Raw genomic sequence first — 17,293 nt, 5'->3', positions numbered from 1 at the left:
TGAAAATAACATTTTACTTGCAAAGAAATCAATGCAAATTAAGGACACAATCATGTGATACAAAGTCAAATCATGTTTTAGTTGAATTTAATTTGTCAAAAAAGGTCACATGACAAGTCTATAAAAACAGACTAGTGTTGCTGTACATGAAATCCAATACATTGCCTTGTATAAGGAACCTATGTATCCCATGGCAAAATGCCACAATATCCAAATGTCACGTACATCTTCCTGCAAAGCTCAAAGTCACAACTTGATAACAACTGGAATAAATCATCCATTGATTGCCATGATTTGGGATACATTTTTTTTACCCTACCCCATCAAAGATGCACAGCACATTGATCCCTCTGGTGTAACAAACGCTATATCCCACATTACAACAGTCAATAATAGTTTCAAGTTTCCCATGTCTCCAGTCCAACCAAGACTTTGAAACCTTTTGTTACAAGGGCTTACAAAGTCTCTTATCAAATGTAGCTGGCATGCAATCCAAACAGTTAAATCAATACGGGCGTTTCACAAAAGTGCGCCTCCAAGAGTCTGCAACACATTGGCCAATCACAATGTGAGATATCTGTTGACCCAATACGCATTTGGAAAAGGTCAACAGATTTCGCCCATTGTGATTAGCCAATGCGTTGTAAACTCTTGGAGGCGCACTACTGTGAATCGTCCATAATAGCCATTAATCCTAGAATGTAACCAGAGTTTGGACTGTAATTACAGATAAAACATACAAATATTTGAAAATAAACTCGCAAATCCAAGTTTTAGTAAACTTACAGCTAGCAATCAATGCCTTTTCAAATTTCATCTCTGTATCTGAACACTCAATATCTGTTTACCCAGAAGTATAAGAATCCATACGATGGTTGGCAATCACTGCAAATATATTTTGAAATAACAAAACAAAAATGACCCCCCCCCCCGAAAAAAGGGGGGAGGAATGATTTTCAATGCAACAAAATACTTAATGTTCACATCTGAATACTTCGAAAAGGGGAAAATTGCAAAACGTTTGAAGGTCCAAGTCTTACAAGCTAACAAAATGAAAATATTTCCGGACATCTTGCAGTAAAAACAGATGAGGAGTTGATAATTTTTCAAGATGTATTTTTGCATTGGGGAGATGTTTATTGTATATAACGGGTTTGCCCTTACCCAATGTATATATAGGGCAAACCCGTTATATAATTAACATCTCCCCAACGCAAAAATACATCATGAAAATAGTTCCCGGTACCCGCTGCTTCTTTTGACTCGGACCGGCCAGCCGACCCCGGCAAGCTCGGTGGTCGAGTGGTTAAGACATCTGCACTAGTAAGCAGGAGGTCGTGGGTTCGAGTCCCACCCGAGTAAGCTTGTGAGGTTTTTTCGCAAGCTCTCGGACAAGCACTGAGCATACAGTGCTTATTAATATATGTTGGGTAAGGGCAAACCCGTTATATATAAGTTGATAAATTCTGAGACATCTACACTGTGAAAAGCCAGTTACTCCTATTCACTGTAATCTTGACATCCTGGTTTTAACTTCTAATTTGATATCTTCATTTGTAATTCTTTCTTAATTATATTTCCCTACTCTTGATTAATTGAAAGATCTTGTTTGATTCAGCACATAAAAATATATGTACATGCCCAAGTGGATTCATTCAAACTATTTATAAAGGTTAATGCTAAAAATCCTGAATCCTAGTAACATTTTGACTATTCAGGACTGTAGGGCTTAATGTACTTGAAGGAATACAAGAGAAGTCATGGAGTAAAGGTTTGCAGAATTAACTATGCAAAGATGCATTTTTGACATGGCCGTCCTATCAGGCAAACTCAGTCAAGTGATCCCTATGTGTCTGTGTACTGGGGCAAATCAAGTGGAAGGAATTTTTGACTGTCTGTGACTGCTGCAGCAAAAGAAGGTTAATGAACTATGACCACAATGATAGTGGAGGTCAACCTCATTCAAAATGGGTCAAGAATTACACTGTAACATCAGTTAAGAATATTCAGTATAGATTGAGCTGCTACAGCCTAAAGGCCGGTTCATACTTGACGCAAATGCTAATGCTAATGAGTGAATTTGACATCATGACAGATTTTGCTTGTGTTGAAATGTGTTCAACTTTTACAAATTCTTAGCACAAATATTTGATCGGACATTACCAATTCGCATTCATTTTCGCTTTTGAAGTGAAGTATGTACCAGCCTTAACACTGCCCACTGACTGACACCTTACTATATCAAATTCAATGGCAAGCTCTTAAAATGATTTCGATTTCATTCTACCATGCCCACTTGTATTAATCCTTTCTGGTGATGACATCATGGATCTGTCAGAAGTGCACAGGTACTGTAACCTGACGAAACCTAGAGAGATGGGGGAAAACCTAAATACAGTATGTATTGGGGGAAACCGAGAGAATCAGGCATCTGCCTCAAATTGAAGCACCCCCTCATCAGTAAACAAGACACATGTTGGTGGGAATCATTTCATCTAGGTACTAGCACTCATGCAGAGACCATACTGAACAAACTGGTCGCATGTGTTCAGCATGTTCCACACAAAAAATGCATGAACCTGTGTGACATATGGTGAGTTCCCATCGTAGGACAGTTGTCACTATGCAAAAGCTGATCATCCCGTGGTCTCACACTGAGCGGATGCAGGGAAAACCCAGTGTCAGTGTCAGTCTGGTTCGGATTCGAAACCAGGTCACCAACTTCTCTCCCTGGAGGAGTACTGGTTAGAGTTTGCTGCATATAGTCAGTGGAGGATTTGTCTAAGATTCAGGCAAGTAATGACTACTAGGGTTAGGATATTTTACTGACATTTTTTCATGAAAAGCTACCCCTTAACTGGGACAAGAGAGAGACTCTGCGTTACTGGTTGTTATTGGTGCCACATACTAACAAAGGTAACAGATTTGGGAAATTACTAGTGTTTACTGCGTTCCAGGTGCATCTAAATAAACCAGTGTATGTGGCATGTCAAATCACATGAGATGGGCATGGTTACTCCTAGGAAGATTGCTGCTCAGTAAGAAAAGCTCCCTCTCTTGTTCATGAGTGGAGGCAACCATTTATACCATAACCATTGCCGTGTATGGACACAAATCTCATGAGTGCTGTTGTCAAGTCCACTGTAAGTCCATCACAAATCAACCAGTCTTCAGCCAAGTTACGAGTTATTCACATGAACTGTGACAAGAGTATTCCTTTGTCATTGTTTGCCATTTTAATAATGACTGATCTTGTGCAAAAACTTGTGATGGACTCATGATCAATTACAACACCAGGCCTCACTCTTCAGACGGCAAGTCAACTGATATGAGTACAATAACCACTCAGACACGTGTCTTCATCAGCAACTCTAGCTTGTGCTTGTCAATTGTGGATGAGCCTCAGACTTCTTCCCAGAGTAAGAGTGGTTAAGACGTCCGAAGCAATCGATAGATAATGAGCAAATCAACAGGTGGATAATGAATATGCTTATATATACATGCAAAGACTTGATTCATATGGTAAAGGGGTTTGGTATAAGACAACAAGTGAAGTAAACGCAAAAGATGGCTAAGAGATGGAGATCTTTGATATGGGCAATATATCAATCTACCTTATTTACACTGACCAAAAAGTAGGTCTACATGACAATCCGCTAGTAATGTCTAAAAAAAAAACAGCTTCAGGAAGTTCAAAGATCACACTTAAAAATGCATCTTAGCATCCAATTCCTACATTCTGGTATTCTAAGGCAATCCCAAGGTTGAAGAATGCCTCTGGTATTACTGAATATACCTTGGGACCCTGCAGACATTAGCCACAGCCATAACTGTGAAAGTTGTGGTTCTGGTATTACTGAATATACCTGGGGGCCCTGCAGACATTAGCCACAGCCATAACTGTGGAAGTTTGTTTCAGACATTGCCCATCTTCTCACCATAATTGATATGACAGCAGGTGCTTTGTGCATTGTGCATTATCTTGATGAATTCTACTGTGAACACAGACAACTGTCATACAAACTGGTTGATTCTGATCAGTTTCAGCAGCTTCCATTCTTCTCTTGTTCAGCTCGATTTAGCAAGGAGAGCACACATGAGGAGATTTGATGTAAACGGCACAACAGTTCACAAACATTTCTGTTTTTAGAATATAGGTTCAGTTGAGCAGCATGAAGTCAAAATATGAAGAAATTCCGCGTTAGTGTTCAAAGTCTCTTTCAAAGGTTCATAATACAGTTCCTTCAATCAAAACTATTGACGACAATGTTCTATGTCATTCTTTCTAACAGATGTCTAGGGATACCCAGCTCCATAAGTTTCCGTTCAGGCATGATGTGAAGATCAGGAATCAAGGACAGTACTCGTTCCCAGCATGTCATGACGAGGCTAGGTGTCTTCAGCCAGATTCTTGTAAGTGAGTCTGATCTCTCATCTCCTGTTGGGCTTATCACACCTCCGTGGCAGTAAAGGCAACCAGTCTAAAATCAAGCCAAGAAGCCAGGAAATTAATCATGTCAACAACTACTGATCAACCTATCAAGGCATTCATATCGGTTTAGTTAGGGTTGTCTGTTTTCAATAAACTTTATTTGGAAAAAATCCAAAGTCCTTGGGCACTTTGCTAGAAAGTATCCATCAGGCATATTGACTGTGCTTCAACAATGCATGCTTGGAGAACTCTTTTATTCCATTTTACTTTGTAAGTTTTTAAGCTATCATGTAAGAATCCAATTTAATTAAGCAGCTTGTGTAACTTTTATCAACTAATCAGGAGAAATGCTGGTAATTGGTAGAGCAGCAGAAACTAGATCTCTAACACTGTTGTTAGAGGGTTCAAATCAACAAAATTATGCACTGCATTGTGGGAGGACATAATGCAACATGATTTGTTGAGGCCTCTTAAGACCATCTTATAACCTCCAATCTGAATTGAAGTAACAAGTTGTCCAAATAAACTGCAACGAAAGTATTCCTTTGTCATTCTTCATCCTGTTGCTTGTAATGTCTAGTCTTGGATCTGGTTTGAGTCCAATCTTGTATTGGTCTCAACTAAACTGTAGTCGCTAAATGACTGCACGACTACATGACTGCTATCATTCCCAAATCTCACTCTCTAGATCTCAATCTATAGATTCTATTATCTTGAGTGGCAACCTTTGAAACACTCTGTAGTTACCAATGTCAACCACTGAGTTGGATAGAGACATGTGCACGGCTCCTCCCAATCCTCTCATTCTACCAACAGTCAGGCTTTTGGAGACCCAGAGGAGAGTGCATTACTGTCCCCTCCCCACCACCACTCATTGACCTTCCCTGTGAGACAGACTCACCGGTGTTACAGCTGATGAATGGAAGTACACAGGTTGAGGTAGTCTGGCCTCTAACCTGGTCCACTGTAACGTTTTCAGTTCAAGCCGCCAGATGTCATCAAAGATTCTCTTGCCACTATACCCACCAGTTACATAACCCTCTGCAAATCAACAACAAATGCAAAACTCCAGGGTAACCATCTTTAGTTTATTCACCAAAAGAGAGGTCGGTATCCTCTGTTCAGAAATGAGTTGGATCATGGCAGTTTTTGGTTAGATCTTCCAAAGAGCCTAACTTCAAACCAGTGAAAGTAACATGATCAGACTTAAATGAGTGTAACAGTTTTGCCAGACTTTTCTAGTTGTCCACAACCACCACTAAATGTGTGATTTCTTATCCAAGTCTTTTTCAGTTGACATGAGCAACTCAATTTAATAAGGACTGCTCACCATTGTCCAGCTGTGCGCATCCATGGCATCTTCTGTTTTCAGGAAAGCCATGTTGGGGGTCTTCCAAAGTTGTCATCAATTCCCATTCATTTGTTTCCAAATTAAAGGCATGGATCTTTATCAAAAGAAACACAAAATGAATATTGCTACTAGAATATTGCCTACATTGCAGCTATCCTTTATAAGAGATTCTTCAACATTTCAGTATGTGAGAGTTATAACTGATCTGCTATTTCAATTTTTATCCCTAAAAGTCAGTGGCCAGCAGTTTTGTAACAGGAACAGAGTCCTATTTTCAGATAGGAAGAAACCAAGTGTCGTCATAAGATTCCTTTTCACTGACCAGAATCACTCAGTTGTAAGATACTCACCTTGTCTAGCGGATATGCTTCAACTGACGTGCCTCCACCAATGACATACAGCCTCTTACCGTCTGTGAGTATCTCATGTCTGTACCTGGGTTTAGGGATCTGTGGTGTAGGTTCCGAGTTGTTTTTTCGGACCCTACTGGTATAGAATTCTTCCAGACTGAATAATCGCTCCCACTGGCCTGTGGTCAAGTTGCAGCGATGGACATCAGAGTTGTAATCCCAACCTGTTGTGCCACCATAGACATGTAGATGATTGCCAATGACGGCCATAGCCTGTTGATTGATGAATAAATTTACAGAATGGAAACTTGATGTTGAGGAAAAGTGTACTTAAGAGTCCTGTAAGTAAACCAAGTTGCATGTAAGTGATTTTGATGTATTATTGACATTTATTTCAATAGTGCCACAATATTTCAACTAAGGCCATTTTTCAAGACTCAACTTCTCTCTGTCTCAGGCTTCGTGTAGGAAATCAAATCCTTGATTGTGGGCCTGAAACGTTTAACTTAAATTGAAGTACTGTAATGTTTAGCTCTTCTGCATCTTACTTGATATTTTGTGGCACTATCAGACTTACTATTGCACTTATAACCTCAAAGTCAGGAAGTAAAAAAAAAAACAGTTGAAGCCTGAGAAGGTACCCAAGTCGAGTATTGGAAAATGGCCTAAAACTGCGAGTCAAGAAAGTGGAGAAGTCCAACCTGTCCATAGCCTGGCACTGGTTGCTTTGTTTCACATTCCTTTGCTTTGAGTGACTTCCATCGCTTGTCCTTGAGGTTCAGGTACCAGACATCATTGCTGGTAGTTGGACCAAATGGGAAACCAGTACCACCAAATACCAGTATATAACTGCTGAAGAGTACCATGGACATGGACGCCAGTTGCATGGGAATATGTCCCCGCGTGTTTAACCTCCTCCACATATTGGTGTCAAAGTTATATCGCCAAACCTGGAAAAATCATTAATCGGCAAAGAACTGTCACTTATAATGATCCATGCCTCAGGAAGGGAAACTTCCAAGTAATTTTAATTTGAATAGAATTTTCTAACACCCAAGGGGTTTGGGCTACTATTTTGTGGGTTCCCTTTACTTGTAGAACAAGAGCATTCTCAGATACTTAAAGGACGATACTGCTTAAAAACTACTAATCAAAACAATTAGGATAACTCAGATGCATATTTGCAGTTGCTCAAAAGTGAGTTCTTACTTTTAGCATAAATATAATGCGGTAGAATTCTGTGAATGGGGGACATTCCAATTCTCCAAAACAATCTTATTCTCCTTTTTGATTTTTTTTTCTATGGAAGAGCAAAGCAAATACAGCATGTATCTTCAGCTCCATCACTAGGACATACACAGTCTATTTACTCTCTTGCTTCACAACATGCATTCCAGTCCATCATCTTTTCACTATCTACTAGATCTGGCTCTACTGTAGACATGCTATTAGTAATAATACTTCTCTTTTTTCCCTTGATTACAGAGCTACTTACCTCCTGGAAAAGAGGGAACAACATCTCTTCATCTGGACCAAAGTAGTCCTGTAAGGTTTCTAGATCGGGGTTATAACCACCAAAGATGTACAAGTTGTTGCTGTCAGCAACAGCTGCATGGCCACTGCGGGCACAGGGTTTATGTGGCCTCCTGAAATCTATGGCAGAACAAAAATCAGTTTACATGAAAAGTGAGTGCTAAGAATTTTATCTTCTAAAATACTGACAGATTAATGTCATTAGGTGAACTAATAATATGATGTATCCAACCTTTTCTTTGTTGCGTCAGTTCTTGACACTTGTCAGGCCGGCTGTGGCTAAGAGTTACACATGCGCACACACATGTCTATTAAAGCTGTAGCCAACAGCTACTCCTGACCAGGGGCGTAGCCCAGGGAAGGCCTGGGGGGCACATACCCCCCCCAAATTCCCGGTGCCCCCCTCCAGGTGCCCCCCCCCACTAAAAATAAACAAACAGATACATGGATATTGAACAAGGCTAAAAAAACTTGCCCCCAAAAAACACATCACTGAAAGCTGGTGCCCCCCATTAGATGCTTGCACCCCCCAGTGCCCCCCACTGGTAAAATCCTAGCTACGCCACTGCTCCTGACATGTGCACTTCATGACTGTGTCATGCAGACGGCAAAGTTTTTTCATCGTTTTAGTAACATCAGCGTAACCCACGAGACTACAAAAGCAAAAGCATATCAGTACTGGTTCATAGTCAAATAGCTGGCTTGTTCCATGAATTCCATTTTTCTGCAGAATTAGGATGTACACATTCATTTCACCCGGCAAGCTCTTTGTTTTCACCTCCCATCAACTCGTTCTTCTTTTGCACAAAAAACTGTTAGATATTGTGGTCCAAAGTTATGGAATTCATTAAGTAATTCATTGAGACAAAGTAAAATTTTTCAACTTTTAAGCGAACCTTTAAATCCATTTTATTGAATGGTCATTGCTGATTTACACTTGATACCTCAGTCATAGGGCCTAGTCCTCAAATTGGCATTATGTACTGTCCGTTGTTTGTCCTTGTCTGTATTGTGTAATTTATGTTCTATAGCATAGGGTAACGTCTTTATAAGTCCAGTATTTGTTTTGAACCATAATCACTTTAACTGTTGATGATTATAATAATTACATGCATGTTGCATTTTGGCTGAAAACACTCATCATATTTATGTACAAGGAACCCATATTCACAAGCTTAGCTTCTTTTGGGCCCCCCTCAGTCTTCACTCTCTTGTCGAGCCATTTTTGTAGATATTATGTACATGTATTTATTTGTGAACACTGTGGAAATGAATGAATACACATACAGATTCCTAGTAGCCTAGGCTACAGACTAGTTAGCAGGGTCAAGACAGTTAAATTGAATAAAGTTTAAGTTCCCTTTACTAGTAATAACACTTTAATTATCGTACCGATTTTGGGATTTTTTCTTGGTGTGATTGTAACACATTTTCCTCGCTTGATTCCAGCACGTTCCGGTATCGGATCTTGACTGAATTTTGTCTGGAATACTGCCGTCACATAATTGCCTCGAACTGCCATGTCGACATCTGCAAAGTAATACTGTTGAGAACAGCGCCCTCTACCGGCACAGTCACTCTAAAATTTGTGAGTAAAAGTCGGTCAAAGGATTCAGGCCCATTGAAAACAGTGTAAAATCGGCATTGCTCGGGGCCCAATAATTTGCGTACCAACATCCCTGAGGCATCTGAAACACATGTTAAATTATTGTATGATCCATAATCTTTTACTTTCTTTTCAATTTTCTGTGGGTTAACCGATTACATTTTGAGTTGTTCCCTCAAAACAAAATTATCCCCCAAAAATGATTTTTCCAAAGTCTGCTTCAGTGCAGCCATTTTTCAAGTGACAACCCTCAACTTTTTCTGGCATTTGGGACTATTTTTCAACAGTAGCTTTCAAAAGATACTGTGGGGGGAGCACTTTTAATGCTAATTAGCTGGCCAGAAATTCTCGCTTGAATGGGTGGACTGCACCCTCAATAAAAGCATTAATTGGAAAGAGTTCTCAGTATACGCACAACACTTGATATCACTGTGCACAAACCTATGAGAACTTCCCTGAAAAAATCTGTTTTCTTAGTAAATGCTTCAGAATTTTCTTTGCTGAACTTCACTTTTTAGGACATATTATCTCTTTCTGGTGGCTGTTATAATATTTCAAGAGAAAATTAGTGTTGTTCGTATATGGAAGTCTTTTTAAATTGCTCCAGATGTAATTAGCACTCTGAATTAAAAAGAAAACAGAAATGACAAAAACTTCCAGTTTAACTCAAGTAAGCCACTGGATAAAGAATATCACTGAATCAAGTGACAAATTAAAACTGGTAGGCTTAATTACATTCTTTAGGCCCATACCTGAAAAATATGAATTAAATTATTCTTTTTTTTTCCCGAGGTAATTTAATTTTTTTACCATTTATTGAGATGTTTTCTTACTTGGAAGGGTAAGCTGACGTCATTACGCTTTGCTGGAAAACTGTGCCTTTTCTTTTCTTTGAAGATGAAAGTGAAGCATTACATCATACTCACAACAATGACTTTGCATTACAATCAGACTGATTCCAATACAAAAGCCAGCAGCTTATTTTATTTTCGCTTGGTCAAACCAAAATAATTTGGTGCAAAAGTGTAACTGTACTTAACTTTGAAAGCAAAAGATAAAAACATGCTCCAAAAACATCCGAATGAATATTTTGGCAAAACAAAACTTTTGGCGGGAATTAACTCTCAAATTTTCAAACTTGGAGATCCATTGTAACTGGAATTGAAATGCCATCTTTACTACAGATGCCAGGTTATTTACAGCAGCCAATTTTTTCAAAGGTAGAAAATGGAAAAATCAGCTTTACTGGAATTATTAATTAACAAATCTGTGCATTAGCAAACTCCTTAAAGTTAAAAACAAAATATTATCTCAGTTATATTACAAATTGTTTGTGTCAAGATTTAGTTAGAATAAAAATAAAATGTGAAATACAAAGGCAATTTAGAACTTTCAGTCATGATTGTAGAACCTGCTGATAATAATAATTACCGCTAATGGGTCATTAGGGAGACATTGCCATAAGAACGTGCACAAAATTTTTTCCAACTTTACTGTCCCATAATTCAATATTCCCTAATCTGATCAGAACCAATCTTAATTTGTATGTTTTCATTTTAGACCCTAATTTATCATCTCTCAAAATTTAGTAAAATTCGGCCTCTTTCTGGTAGTTTGAAAATAGGGAGACACTTAAATGTTTCATTAAAAGCCAATGTCTCCCTAACGCTGAACAATTTACCGCAAAATGTCTCCCAAATGACCTATTTGTAAATATTACAACATTTACAAAAGTGATAATGTGACAAGTAGTTAAACACTGATTTGTTCTACAACCTACACTAACCATTATCAAAATTATTAAAGGAAATGATTTGGACAAATGGCAAGAGAGAAAAGCTTGCACGAAGGACAATTCAGAAATAAAACGCAAAATGTTCACACAAACACAAAATTTCATTTCTACTTTACAAAGAATAGTAAGCCAAGTTCCCAAAGTGTAATTTTTTGGGCGTATGTTGGCAATTGGGGGTAAATTTCCATGTGTTGAATGCTTAGTCCTAAGACACAAGCCAGAATTGCCACAGTGCTATATTTAGGGCTGAGTTAATTCGAATAATTCACTAGTTGAATATTTGACCTCCAATTCGATCAATATCTGAATATTTGGTTGTACCGACCGGCATATTGTTGAGGAACAAACCATATACAAAATCAATTGTAATAATGTACACAATCGTACATTATGATAACTACAATAGCTTCTCACATCAAAGAGTATCTCCAGCCATGGTTTAGTAAGATTAAGAGATGAACAGTACTCCTTGCCCTGGCGAAAATTTCTATTCCTTTTATATTGAGTAACGAATAATTTACATTTTGAATAATTTTTCATTTGAATCTGCTTGAAACAAGCCTCCATAGTGTAATTTTTCTCATTTAAAACAAAGGAAATTCCCGTTCCTTTTCATGAATTTTGCATTCGAATATTCAAATTTGGAAAATAATATTGAAAAATTCGATTCTCGATCGAATATTCGATCGAATGATCGTATATATCAGCCAGGAAACAATTGGATGAGGCATTACTCTAGTAACAAAACCCCCCAAAGCTACTCGCAATCTACTGAATAATGTATGTTTGAAAGCAAATGAGTATACAAAATGCATCATTTGAAAGCAAAACATCTAGTTCTACTATAATTGGTCATAAATGACAACAGGTGAAGTGCATAATTCAAGACAGAGTGACAGTCAAGGTGAAACACTGAGCACTCTAGCATGCACAAGCTCCCAGCCGAGTCATTCAACATGTCTCAATTTGTCCATCACATTTGCAGGAATGCCCAGGTCTTGATGAAGTCTTGTGATAGTTTCAGGGTTTCTGTTCGGTAGGAGAGACAGAACCTTTTTCAGGGCAAGGTCCAGAAGAGGCGGAATAGCCAGCCAGATTCTGAAGACAGCATTGGTCCGAGGACGATCCTCTAGATCATTAATCCCTCCAAATGTGTATAGGCATTTGGTCTGTGGAGAGAACACAGGAGAGAAAAACAACATAGAACAACTTGAAAAAAATGAAATGACAGGTATTCATGGTTATCGAGAAGAGAAACATTTTAAAAAGAGATGATTGTTCTTATGAGTAGAAAGATCTTTGTGTTCCAACTGGAAACTAAACCTGGCAAAACAAGGCTCATTTTGATCTGTTTAATCAAATGACAGTCTTGTCATGGGCAACTTGATGAAAAAGCCCTAAATCTTACAGGTGTTATAGCAGCTGAGTGGAAATATGTTGTGATTGGCATGTCTGTGGGCAAACGAGTCCACTGTAAGCTAGGTAACTCTAGCTTCCACACATCTCTTAACACAACTCTGTTGTTGTGGCCACCACATATGTAGATCTCTGCAATTAACAAGTTAAGCAAACAGCTTGGTTATCAACTTTTCTGTAAAGCAATTAAATTGAAAGGTAAGTGACAGGTTGGAAATGGAATGCAGTATCAGATTTGATATAGCATATGCTACATGAACATTCCTTTGGAAAACACACAGCAGCCCATGGGCATCTATTACCTTAAGTTTTCCCACAATATAAATGGTCTGTAAAGTCATAAATCATTTTGGTATGTTTTTACATGAACTGTGTTTAATGGCGGAATTGTTTTATCTCCTTTCAACACAACATAATCAAAATATAAAATCATTAAACAGAAATCCTAGCAATATCTTTCAACTTTGCAATGTAGATCAATGGATACCGTGAAATGACAAAAATGGACTAAGAAATTGCATTCTGTTGAGTGACCATGAATCATAGGCATGTGGCCAGGTGGTTAGGGTTTGTAGCTTCTGTTCATAGGGTCGGGGGTTTGAATCCAGCTGTTGGCAGCGTATTGTGATATTGGGTAATTCACTTTATCGCTATGTGCCTCTCTCCATCCAGGAATAAATGGGTACCTGTGAGCTAACATCACCCACCATTGTTCCACTGCACCCAGCCATGATATTTTCTCTGCCTCGGAAATCCGTGATTGGGACAACGCAGCGTTTCTTCACTCCTCCACTCTCTCGTGCGCAAATCATACACATGGATCTATCAGAAGGGAAGAAAGGTGCCCATCATCAGCTGACAAACACTGAACCTTATCAATGTCCTAACTCTGGGAATTCCCCGTTTAAAATCTGTCTGTGCAAGAAACAAGGATTCCCTGTAGTTTGCACACCATTGAGGCTATCAACAGGAGTATGACTGTTCCAAACTCTCTGCCGGACTCAAACTTTTGAAGTTCTGGTAGCATAACCATCCATTGCAGACTACTGTGCATAAGGATATTTAGTTGAACTTTGGTTAACCATTGGTTCTTGAGTCTTGACTGAACTTGCTTTAAGTTAGATTTTCAAAGGGTAAGTAAACAATGCATGAAGCTCAACCTTTACTATTTCCCACCATCAATTCCATTACCTTTTCTTGATGAGTTAATGAGTACAAATCCCTGTAACTACTTCCCACGATGTACAGTTTCTCCTCATACAGAGCCAAGCCATGCTTGTACATGACACGTGATGCATTTTCTGGTTCATTAGACAGCATCGACCATTCCTTGCTCTCCAGGTCTAGGTGATGAAGCTCTGAATTGAACAAGAAATTTTCTGTGTCTGGGAGCCAACGACAGCCTCCATAGCAGTACAGATGGCCCTGTCTAAAAATAATTGCCTGCACAGGGAAGCCCAAAACAGCAAATTATAGTTAAAGAACAATTACTAAATTTTCAGAGACAGGTACAAAATATCAGAAAGCCAATGATAGCTAATTACTAAGCAGAATAAGGACTTACCTGTCCATACTTTGGAGCAGGGCAATCACCTATGCACCTCAATGATGTCCATCTCTTCTGAAGCAGTTCAAAGACAATCAGGTCTCCATTGGTGTTTTGTCCCCAAGGATGGCCAGATCCTCCATGCAACAACAGTCTTTCAGGGCGATGGATGTATATCACTGGACACAGAGAAAAAAATGACCCAACCTAATGCATTAATGTAAACTGGTAAGAAAAGAGATTCCTCCATGGTACACGAGAGGGAGCTTGGGGGGGGGCTCAGACAAAAGGCCGTGTTGGCACATTATTGACTCATTCTCTGATGCATTGATCCTGTCAGACTGTGATTTAGACTGAACTCAGTGAGTGTATACATGACTTGAAGAAATTAAGTATCCGCCTGTCTCTTTCCAGCTAAGCCATGATGTCTACTCAGCCCAAACAGAATTTCGAGATCAAACCTCAACCTGTGTTTCCATTGCACCAAATGCAATCCTTTGGAAGGAAATATAAATAATATGGACATGTTGAAAATTTATATAGAAAAAGGAGTACGTAGTTTTTGTAAAGTACAAACTGTCCCAAACTGTTTTTGTTTTTCATTAGGACACTGGATATGAATGATCTGATCATCTGATGCCATGCTGGACTCACTTGACATGCCTGTAGTGGCAGTTGGTTTATCCCCTTCTGTCTCCACTTCATGCCAGGTCTCCGTGGCAAAGTTAAAGCACCACATCTGCAAAATCCATCATCAAAAGATTGCATGTAACACACTACATACATGAATGTGCTGCTTGGCAGTGCTATGACTGAAATTAGAATCCATTTCTGTGATTACAGCAAGCTTGCAGACAGGTGGTACATAGATGTCCTATGATGGTATGACTTGCTATAACACACACATACGTCCACTTTATGAAAGAGCGCAAGCAATTTTTAACCCGTGGATGTAGATACTTTTGATCAACAAAATTAAACACTGCCTCTGAAAAGAGTCGATCTGTACTAAATGATGAGAATTCCCCTATAAAGTAAAATATAACCATACTTCAGTGAAAACTTGATTTTCTATGATGACTTCTCCATGACCTGGTTCAGCTCTGTGATATTCAGGATGGTATCCACCATACACGATGAGATTGTTTTCATCTGTTGCACAGCAATGACCACTTCTTGGATGAGGCTCCACGCCTAGCTTAGAAAAAAGAAAAAAAAAAAATTCGTTAAAGGATCCAGGAAATGAATTTTTCTTAGAATCACTTTTCGTTTATCTCTGTACTCTTCTTCCATGTATGAAGACTGTTTGACATCTTTTTTGAGTTACATGTAATAAACGGTGCACTTTTTCAGACATTAAAAATTGACCAAGCATTTCTGGACAAGTGGCGGCGCTTTTGCTTTGAAGTAAATCCAGGAAGACATGGTTCAGGTTGTGTTACGGTGAACCCCAAATTTGCTATCTGGGAACATTTCTGTGAAAAGGACTTTTGCTGGATTATCGCCATACAGCAATAAAATGCCAAAGAAAATGAAATCCGCTATAGCAGTGGTTATAAAACTCTAGAAATTTTCTGTGCACAAATCAGTGCAACATTGAGATTCAGTGCCTTGGATGACATCATAGTTCTGCTCATGAATATGCAAATTGTATAATCATAAAACCAAAAAGCATCAAAATATGGGTTACAATTGCAAAACATCAATTTTAAATCAGGTCAATTGAAATCCAAAGGTGCAATTTCAAAGATTTTTAGTAAAATTTATAAAAATGTTTCTATTTTCTGGTTTTAAAAGTCAGCACCAAAGGACCCCAAAGAAATGGGATTTTGGCAATTTTATGAGAAAACTGATTTTGAAGTACCTGCCAAAATCCTGACATAGACTGGATGAGAAAAAATTGCTTCTAGATTGTTAACAGGTCACTACAAGGAAAAATTAGTGGCGTCCGGTATCTATAATTATAAAGGGCATTCTTTCCTCGCTTACCTTGCGGCCAGATACGAACGAACTTTCCTACATCCACCTTGTCCATTTTTACTTAATCCACGCACTAGTGCACGTCAAGACGCGCCCTCAATTACGTTTCTCGTCAGCTTAACTTGAAATCAGCCGAGGCAAGCAAGCTAGCAAATCCTACTTCCTACATTTATCACCATAAATATTTGGGTTGTAGCAACATGAACGAAAAGACATTATCGATGTCAGGAAGCTAATCACAAGAATGACTTTATCTTGAAACTACACTAGCTTCACCATGGAGGTACTGAGGACAAACCCAGGTGAAAGCTGAAATATCCGATGGTCATAACTTTGGGAATTCCCCGAATAGTATGTATATTATATTACGGAATTCCCATTGTTGACATTGAAGATGTTATCCACTATTAAAGTTCAAGCCCCGCATTGGAAACACTGAGCCTCAGCATTGTTCGGGGTCCAATAACATGCGTACCAACACCCCTGAGGTATCTGAAACACACGTTAAATTATTGTATGGTCCTAATCTGTTTTCACTTTCCTTTCAATTTTCTGTGGGTTAACTGATTACATTTTGAGTTATTCCCACAAAACAAAATTACCCCGGCCCCAAAAGGGATTTTTCGAAGTCTGCTTGCAGCCATTTTTCTAGGTACTTAGGACCATTTTCAACCGTACTTTTTAGCCATTCTGCTCTCGGATGAAAGCCTAAAGGACCCCGGGAACGGATTCTGGCAACGATTTACACAATCTCACCATTTTGGGGGGCCATACACTCTCCTTTTTCAAAAGATACTGTGGGGGAGCACTTTTAATGCTGATGGGCTGGCCAAAAATTCTCACTCATTATTGGACTGCACCCATAAAGGCTGCCACAACTACATTCGAACAAGCTCTCTCTTAGTGGGGTGCACTACCAATTCATGGGAAATTCTCAGCCAGGCCGCGGAGGCGCTCGAAAAGTCCCCCCCCCCACACACAAATTCCTTCGAAAATAGGTGTCTGTGTGTGGGCCAGGAAATTGTGGGATTGTGTAAGTATTGCCCAAATCTCTATAGATTTGGGGGCTCCCATCTGTGGGCAAAGCAGACGAAAATGTGATTGAAAATTTGTCAGAAGGGCCTCTGAACGGTGAGGGATGTCATTTGAAAAATGGCTTCATCTGAGACGACTTTGAAACGTTCACTTTTTGAAGGTGAGTTTGTTTTGGCAGATAATTAAATTTCATTCATCGGTTAACCTACTAAAAATTGTATGAAACCTGAAGCGCCAAAGAACACATTG

General features: G+C 39.0%; 2 protein-coding genes across 4 annotated transcripts; both read right to left on the bottom strand.

The window, feature by feature from the left end:
* Positions 1-65: 65 nt before the first annotated feature.
* klhdc10 (kelch domain containing 10) lies at positions 66-9,192 on the bottom strand. Its single transcript, XM_022251568.2, has 7 exons — positions 9,059-9,192; positions 7,629-7,786; positions 6,835-7,083; positions 6,134-6,406; positions 5,763-5,877; positions 5,334-5,473; positions 66-4,481 (listed from the first exon to the last, which is right to left on the bottom strand). Exons 1-7 carry the CDS (start codon positions 9,186-9,188, stop codon positions 4,272-4,274), a joined length of 1,275 nt encoding a protein of 424 aa, XP_022107260.1. The 5' UTR covers positions 9,189-9,192; the 3' UTR covers positions 66-4,271.
* A 1,036-nt stretch (positions 9,193-10,228) lies between these two features.
* On the bottom strand, positions 10,229-16,897 carry LOC147799270 (kelch domain-containing protein 10-like). Of its 3 annotated transcripts, none has more exons than XM_087136215.1 (8): positions 16,766-16,897; positions 15,081-15,223; positions 14,684-14,768; positions 14,048-14,208; positions 13,675-13,926; positions 13,191-13,305; positions 12,476-12,615; positions 10,229-12,236 (listed from the first exon to the last, which is right to left on the bottom strand). In XM_087136215.1, exons 1-8 carry the CDS (start codon positions 16,779-16,781, stop codon positions 12,015-12,017), a joined length of 1,134 nt encoding a protein of 377 aa, XP_086992341.1. In that variant the 5' UTR covers positions 16,782-16,897; the 3' UTR covers positions 10,229-12,014. The 3 variants fall into 3 exon arrangements, with proteins under 3 accessions (XP_086992341.1, XP_086992342.1, XP_086992340.1); XM_087136216.1 differs by lacking the exon at positions 16,766-16,897 and adding an exon at positions 16,019-16,383 and having other exon boundaries at positions 15,081-15,227; XM_087136214.1 differs by lacking the exon at positions 16,766-16,897 and adding an exon at positions 16,019-16,383.
* Between the last annotated feature and the right edge of the window lie 396 nt (positions 16,898-17,293).

This window comes from Acanthaster planci, linkage group LG04 (assembly GCF_054643075.1).
Source record: "Acanthaster planci isolate LZ-2023a linkage group LG04, COTS_SCS, whole genome shotgun sequence".
Lineage (NCBI taxonomy): Eukaryota > Metazoa > Echinodermata > Asteroidea > Valvatida > Acanthasteridae > Acanthaster > Acanthaster planci.
Note: the sequence above shows the minus strand (reverse complement) of the source record. Positions and strands in the feature narration are given on the sequence as shown.

Coding starts and splice junctions, on each gene's coding strand:
- klhdc10 (XM_022251568.2), bottom strand. CDS start 9,188: ATGGCAGTTCGAGGCAATTATGTGACGGCAGTATTCCAGACAAAATTC. Junction 6,407..6,834: donor CAGTGCCAGGCTATGGACAG/GTTGGACTTCTC, acceptor ATCAATCAACAG/GCTATGGCCGTCATTGGCAA. Junction 4,482..5,333: donor ATTCATCAGCTGTAACACCG/GTGAGTCTGTCT, acceptor GCTTGATTTTAG/ACTGGTTGCCTTTACTGCCA.
- LOC147799270 (XM_087136214.1), bottom strand. CDS start 16,064: ATGGACAAGGTGGATGTAGGAAAGTTCGTTCGTATCTGGCCGCAAG. Junction 13,927..14,047: donor CTGCTCCAAAGTATGGACAG/GTAAGTCCTTAT, acceptor TTCCCTGTGCAG/GCAATTATTTTTAGACAGGG. Junction 12,616..13,190: donor CTGGGTGCAGTGGAACAATG/GTGGGTGATGTT, acceptor TGTTAATTGCAG/AGATCTACATATGTGGTGGC.